Below are 7,661 nucleotides of genomic sequence, written 5' to 3'. Positions count from 1 at the left end.
TCGTACAACAACAAATGTCAACATACTATATAAAATATGTCAATATAATACATATAGAATGTCATTCTTAAAGCACTGTGTTGACATAAGCAATGTGTTGACATTCTCAAAACATTGTGTTGATATTTTCAAAACACTATATTGACATTTTCATCTCAAATCCTAATTTGATATTTTTTTTATCTTTTTCGATTTAATTAATAAAAACGAAAATTACACGTGGCAAAATTTAGACCACTAGATTTCTAAAATCCTATGGTCTTAAATTAGTTGTATTTAGCAACTAGATTGTGAGTTAGCAATTGATCATTCCCCTATTTTATAAATATTCAAATTCATCCCATAACTTATAAGTATTTTAATAAAGCCAAAACTCGCATTTTATATATGTATAGATGTCTTTGAAAACGATAGTAAAGAAGAAATAATTTGAGAACGATAGTAGTGGTGGCGGATTTAGAGGGGAGGGGTCTACCGCCCCCTCCCGACCGTTTGGAGAACCTAAATATTCCTTAGAGTCGAGCCGAAAAAACATATATGTCCCCTTCCTAGAAATTGATTTGTTTTCAGTACACGTCATATGAAAATTAGTACTCCAAATTTTTTGCTATTAGACTTTTAATTAATAGGTCTATGATTCAACCGAACATATATTTCATTTTTACTTCTTTATTATTATTTGTAATCAATATTGCATCTCATTATAAATGTACCAAAATCCAATACGCCCACAACACCGGTCATTCCGGTGAGTGCCAAAAACCTCATTATTTGAACCCTAATATTGGCGGGCAGCTTCCATATCCTTTCTACCAGCTGAACGAGTATGAGCAGAGGGTTGATGACCAGTTCCGTGTGCGCCAACAGCCGCCCTATACAAGCTTCGATTCGCGCCGTTTTGGAGAATTTAGTGCCACTCCGGTGCCGGAGCCACCGCCACATCCAGCTACAGACCCGACGTACAACCTGCCTTCTTGGGAGACTCCGGAACAACGCGCTCTCCACGAGTACTTACTATATGATCAGCTGCCACCACGGCCGCCTAGTAGTTGGGATCCACCTGCGCAACGAGCCCTTTATGGCTGTCCGCCCCACAATCAGTACTACCACGTTCCGCAGCCGAAGTTGGACCCAACCCCAGCCTACGGGGCGCCGAGTTACGGACTCCCTACCTGGGGCTATCGCTTGCAGCAAGAAAATTACGCATATGATCAACAACAGTGGCAGGATTGTTACAATCAAACTCAAAACGGAGATACCTGCGGCTTACACCCCTTCATGGAAACCAGAATCTACTCCATCCATATTTGCTCCTGTGCAGTCCGTGGCTGTTACTAAATTTAATAGTGAAGACGTGATTTATAGTTATATGCATGGAAGTAGAATGAGGGAGCAAGAAGGTGCAATGTCAGATTCTTTGATTTTAGATGCTCAGGTTGAATGTTCATGTGATGATCCCAAAGATTTCGATTGCGTCTCTAATCGTGGTATGATGGAAGAGGAGCATTGTGACAATCTGGAAAGTGTGCTTACAATGGACTCTAGCTTAGTGACAGAAATGGATGCACTTGATCATGATGTGTCTGGTGTATCTCGTCCTTCTTCCATTGCTCTGCTTTATGATAATCATGGAGTTGAGGAGGATAGAGATGTAAGCCTCGACAATCGACAAGTTCCATCTTTTGAGGAAATATATCCATTGTGCGGATCTGATGCTTTCTTGCCGGTTATGGAAAGAGATTTCAAAGTTTTGCTTCAAGGAAATGTGCATGATAGATTGGATACTTTGAAGTTGAGGAAGATGATGAACTCTTCTTTGTTAAAAGAAGGAAGAGATGGTTTCTATGTGGATTTGCATATACGTAAGGTTGCAAGTATGAGTTACCGTTCAGCATTGCTTGACGCAGATGCACGGTTAATTCCTCCCCGGATGGACATGCATTGTTTGATCATTCATGGTCGCACTGACAAGATCTCCGTTTTAGCATTGAATTGTCACGAGCCCACCTTGGTGATTTTTGATGGAGATAATAAACGGAGACGCTCAGCTATTTGGTGTGTGTTTGATTCAGGAGGAGATAGATCTCGTCAAGCTTATGTTATCAACGACTCTCTTCTTTGCTTCTTCGTATTTCCAGTTACATGTTTTTTGAGCCCAACAATTCCCCAAATAGGTTTCCTCTGGTGAGCCAATCGCAGATTTTTTGGGATTGAAAGCTGACAAATACAATCCGTAGAAACAAAAAAAAATTGACAAATGATTATTATTCTTTTTAAAAGTTAATGTAACAACTTATATTTTCACAAGTTGTTCTTCTTTTCCTTCACTTTTTGGGAGAAGAACGCGGGAGAGAGTTAATATAATCTAGAAAACTATGTGCGTTTTAGAAAAAGTTATGATTTATAGCAACTTAGTATATTTTTGTTTTTTAGACAGCCAACTTCTCTGGTTGTTACAAGAATTTTCGTTCATTTTTAATTGCTCTTTTTTGAAGAAGTTGGTTGTTACAGAAAATTTGGTTAAATTTTAAAATTTTCATAATTTATCCCACAACTCCTGTCATATTATTATCCTCCTTTATTTCTATCACAAGCAATAATTCTCACAATGAACACCCTCCGATCCCACGCTAGAACATTAACTTATACTCCTTATGTCCGCCATTTATAGTCTCATTTTGACTCAGCGCGAATTTTAGAAAATGGTTCGACTTTGTGATGAAAAATGAGGAAATGAATTAGTGGAATATGAACCATTTTATATACTCCATCCGTCTCATAGTAGATGTCACACTTTCTTTTTTAGTTTGTTCCACAAAAGATGTCACATTTCCTCTTTTGGAAAAAATTTCCTCTCATATCAATTATAAAATTATATTTTCTCTCACCACTTAACACACAAAACAACTTTTCCTAAACTCTCGTGCCATTTTTCAAGTGTGCCATCTTCTTTGGGACGAATGGAGTATTATTTTATAGTATAATGTAAGTGTAATGAGTTGGGTGAATGATAGGTCCCCTTACCCAGTGATGGAGCCACATTGGAACAAGGGGTACACCACTGTACCCCCAAAATCTATCATACTTATATGTTTAGATGTATTCATTTGTACTAAGGAGTGTTGTGGTGCAGCGGTATTTCATCTGGTCTATGCTTCTGGATACCCGTGTTCGATTCCTCTCAGCTAGTTAATTGACAACATATATATTCCCTTCGTCCCAAAGTTATATCAATTAAATAATATAGGTCCCACTATCCACTAACTCTACTTTAACTACATTCTCCTCTTCTCTCTTACTTTATCAATTTTATCTTAATTCCCGTGCCATCTCATCAGTCCATATTTTTATAAGACGGATGGAGTATTATTCTAATAAACATTACACTAGTCCAGTAGTACTACATATTTTAAATGAATGGCTTTGATTTTTTATCCATAAAAATTGAAGTAAATTGACATACATATTAAAAAATTGAAATTTTTTCATAAAACCAGCTAAAATTTAAAAATAAAAATAAAAATTCAAAGTCCTCACTTATGTTGCAATTAAGCTTTTTCTAATAACTTGTTTAACCATTTATTTCCGCAGATTTCTTATGTTGACATGTATGGATGGACAGTATGGTATTAATGCTGCAGCAAAGGACTCTGACGATGTTTATGGTCCAGTTTCAGAGAATTTTCTGCACAATTACTTCCCCACTTCTAAGTTCTTACACTTACTTTATGCATAATAAGTCTCCCACTTTGTTTGATTTCAGTCATACTTTAATCTTTTGTATGAGGCCTTTAATTTGTTTTCCTATACTTTTAATAACTTTATTTTTTAATAATACCTTTTAGGGTATATAATAATATCGACATGATACTCCTTTTGACCGCTAAGAACCATCTCGTTCAACACACTTGATCGATGGCTTGATCAAGCCATCTCCTTGGTTGATCAAGCCAATCTTGAGACTTCTAACAAGTTCATATATTAAAGTATATCATCAACAAATTTCAGACTAGCTAGTATGAATGTGTGAACATACGTGAACATTATGAACATTATGAAATTCGTCACCCATCCCCATACATACGTGAACATTATGAACGCCAACGCGGCGGCCTTTGTATGTTCTACTTCACGATTTCAATACTGTCTAGCTAGTATGAATGTGTGACGCTTTGCTTTTATTAATTATTTTCATAGTCAAATTGTATTTATTTCATATAGATAATAAAGAATTCAATGAAAAAATGTGTTTTTTTTTGTAATAAAGAGCAATTACACAGTAAAACTCTGATACAAAGAAAAATAAAAATTAAAAAGATATACTCCCTCCGTCCCCAACTAAGTTGAAGCAAAACCCTGCATGGAGATTAAGAAATTGTGTTGAAAAGTATGAGATAGTAATAAAGTAAGAGAAATAAAGATATAGTAAAGTAAGTGATGAATAAAGTAATAGTGATTGAATGATTTATTTTTTGTTTAAGAAGAAATGACTCAACTTAGTTGAGATGGAGAGAGTATAACATAATAGGAAAAAATAAAGAAAACAATAGAATTAAATAAATTAAAAGATATAAATATAATAAAAAAATACAGAAAGAAAATAGTAAAATAAATAGGAACTAACATATTAAAGGAAGGTTCTAAATCGAGTATGATTTATATTGGCCTCAAGTTTTTGTCCAAAACAAACTTATGAAAAGAGCCTAATCTCTGAATCGGCCCAATTCTTGGATTACAAAACTATATACATTAATGGTCACATGGTGACAAAATAAATTTGATATAACGTCTCAAAAACCGTTGCAAACATTTTTTTAACTATTGCAACTGTATTTTCATATCAGCTAAATGAACCTTTATCTTTTGATATAATTTTGATTTTGGCACCATTTTTTAAAATTTGTAGCACAATAGACACTTACAAATCTTTCAAATGATATGGAAAATGATGTAGCGTGTTTTTGTTCACGACGGCAGAAAAAAACAGTCGTTACGCCATAAGTAACTATTAAAATAAGTGTCTTAACAAGTGATGATAAGGGTAAGACATAGTTTGAGTTAGTAGTTAATACTCCCTCCTTCCAAAGGAAGATGACCCCTAAGGCGGCACGAGAATTAATGCAACTTTATTTTGTGAAGTAGAGAAATAACAACACAGACGACAACGAACACAGACACTACTTCGGCGACTACACATCGATCTTGTGTGTTTGTTATCGTCTTCGTCTATATATGACTATGTGATAGGAATATTAGTTCTATCGAGACTAAATGGAGATGAGATCGTGGCTGGTCCGGGCGATGATCGTCGCAGAAGAATTCCCATCGAGCAATTTAGGGTTTGTGAAAGAAAGCTCGTAAATAAATTGCAGGAAAAGTAAAGATTAGACGAAAATAATAGAGGAGTCTTGTGATTTCTTAAGTTGTTTATGAATACAAGGTCTTTAAGACTCAATTCTAGGGTTGTTTTGCATTCCGGGAAAAAACCAACAAAGAGAACGGGAAATGGAGCTTAATTATAACTACGCTCGACTCTCTATTATTACATTGAAGCATTGAGTATATCTTCAATAACCGGTGGTAAGAACTCCAATCCATCTCTGTATTGTGACACACAATGAAACAATCGCACGTTTGGAAGGGCAGTCGGGCTGACCTGCAAGACCATCCAGCAAACTCTGTATTTGTGTCTCTGCTTGTTTAAGCCCCCCCAAAACTATCGTGCGTATGGGGAAGTAGATGAGCAACAATATATAGATGCCGACGAACACGCCTACGACTATCATGGCTATTTCGAAAACTGATTTTGTTTCCATAGGATTGGTCATGAGTAGAGAAATTCCATAGCTCACTCCAATAGACGCAATCGACACCCACATCGAATACGTGGTGATTGACAGGAAGACGAAATCTACATGTGGCGCTCCCGTGCTGATGAGGACGATTGTGATCATCGATGAAATGAAAGCCGTGTTGGTAGCAATAATGAAGGATATATATAGTTCAGGACTATTAGTTGCCATCACTGCTCTGCCCGCCTTGTGTGATGGCGAGTCATCCTGCCACACGCCCCCCGGGGGGTTGACCGCCGCCTGGAACGCCATCGTGGCTATTAGAATCACCACCACCATTGCCATTTCGGTCAACTTGGGGAACAGTTTGACCATTGACAGAGAATCGATACGTTGCAACATTTTTCTCATTTCTCTATATGTATTTGTGTCGTGAAAGCTCTCGCGCAAGATATCCAATGCTGTTTCGCCATTCGAATTCCTTGCTAGTCTCTTTATTTTTCTACTTTCCACCAAGTATTCTACAATCTGAAATTTTTGAAACAGCAATATCATTACTAAGACCTACTTAATTAACAATAACATCATATGCACAAAACAAACCGTTTGAGAAGTTTGTTAAAATGAGAACGTGGGAACTGGAGATTATATCAGTTGACATCATAAAACATATGTATTGAGTCAGGACTGGTATTTACAATTCATATAAACTAATATATATTCATGTATTTGCAAACTAGTGTTATAACTTTAAGAAGAGTTCTGATATGAACGGTCTCCACAAACTACATGTCTATATATTTTTATGTAAAAGAAAATAAAAGAGTTGGTGGTTACCTCAAGTTGATTGGATCTAACAGCCAAATGCAAGAGAGTCTCCCCATCACCATCCGTTGCACAAACTAAGTCCCCCAACTTTTCGACCAAAACCTTCAACGTCTCGATTTGAAAATGTTTCACGCACAAGTGCAACACGGTCTGCCCGCCATGCACTGTCTCCCGGGCAGGAAATACGTCCGGTCGAAGCAGCTCCTCCAATATCAAAACATGCCCTTTCACGGCCGCAACATGAATCGGATTCATCCCTTGATTGTCCTGCCACCAGCACATCTCCGGCGCTGCTGACATCAACCTTTTTGTGATTTCAAGGTCCCCTTCGTCTACCGCAATGTGAAGAGGGGACGAATTTCGGGAGTCTGAACTCCGCGCTAGCCTCGGATTACGCTCCAACACTTCTTCGACAACGGCTGTTTGTCCATGCATCGCTGCTATGTGTAGAAGGTTTCTTGAACATGGAAACGAGAATCCATGAACAAGATATGGATCTTCTTCAACTAGTTGAACAAGTGCTTTTACATCCCCTTTTGATGCAGCTGTGTAGAGTTTCTTTTCTATTTCTTCGCTCACCATTTTTCTCTCCCACTAATTCTTTCTTTTTTTCTCTAGTTTATGTTTTCTTCTTCTCCTCCTCTTCTAATACTTATTCACAAAAGATCGATGTCCACTCACCACACACAAGCAAGTTCTACCACCTAATTTCCTCGCTATTTCACAATATATTCCGATAAGGTTCTTAATATAAGAGGCGTAGATGCAACACAGCTACCTCACCTTTGTCTGTATCTAACTACGTTTGTCTTTGAAAAAGATAGTAAAGAAGAAACAAATTAAATGGTGACACATTGTTTGAACATAACAACCATTTTATTTTGGTTATATTGCAAAATATACTAGTATATCACTTTTAAGATTTGTAATTATGTGGCCCATTCCACACTTCTATTTATCATTTCCACATAATTTCCTGATAACGCGTTCATACTATTTGTTAGTAGGTTAAGTAATTATTGCGTCTGGCATTTAAACACT

General features: G+C 36.8%; 1 protein-coding gene across 1 annotated transcript; it reads right to left on the bottom strand.

The window, feature by feature from the left end:
* Positions 1 to 5,384: 5,384 nt before the first annotated feature.
* Positions 5,385 to 7,319, bottom strand: LOC121765984 (ankyrin repeat-containing protein At5g02620-like). Its single transcript, XM_042162300.1, has 2 exons — positions 6,630 to 7,319; positions 5,385 to 6,320 (listed from the first exon to the last, which is right to left on the bottom strand). The coding sequence occupies exons 1-2, from the start codon at positions 7,200 to 7,202 to the stop codon at positions 5,568 to 5,570; spliced, it is 1,326 nt and encodes a 441-aa protein (XP_042018234.1). The 5' UTR covers positions 7,203 to 7,319; the 3' UTR covers positions 5,385 to 5,567.
* Between the last annotated feature and the right edge of the window lie 342 nt (positions 7,320 to 7,661).

This window comes from Salvia splendens, chromosome 14 (genome assembly GCF_004379255.2).
Source record: "Salvia splendens isolate huo1 chromosome 14, SspV2, whole genome shotgun sequence".
Taxonomy (NCBI): domain Eukaryota; kingdom Viridiplantae; phylum Streptophyta; class Magnoliopsida; order Lamiales; family Lamiaceae; genus Salvia; species Salvia splendens.
The sequence above is the reverse complement of the archived record's forward strand: the minus strand, read 5'-3'. Positions and strand labels throughout refer to the sequence as shown.

Excerpts from the sequence above, each read along its gene's own strand:
- LOC121765984 (XM_042162300.1), bottom strand. The coding sequence starts at position 7,202 with ATGGTGAGCGAAGAAATAGAAAAGAAACTCTACACAGCTGCATCAAAA. Across the intron at positions 6,321-6,629 it reads TTAGATCCAATCAACTTGAG|ATTGTAGAATACTTGGTGGA; the intron begins GTAACCACCAAC and ends CAAAAATTTCAG.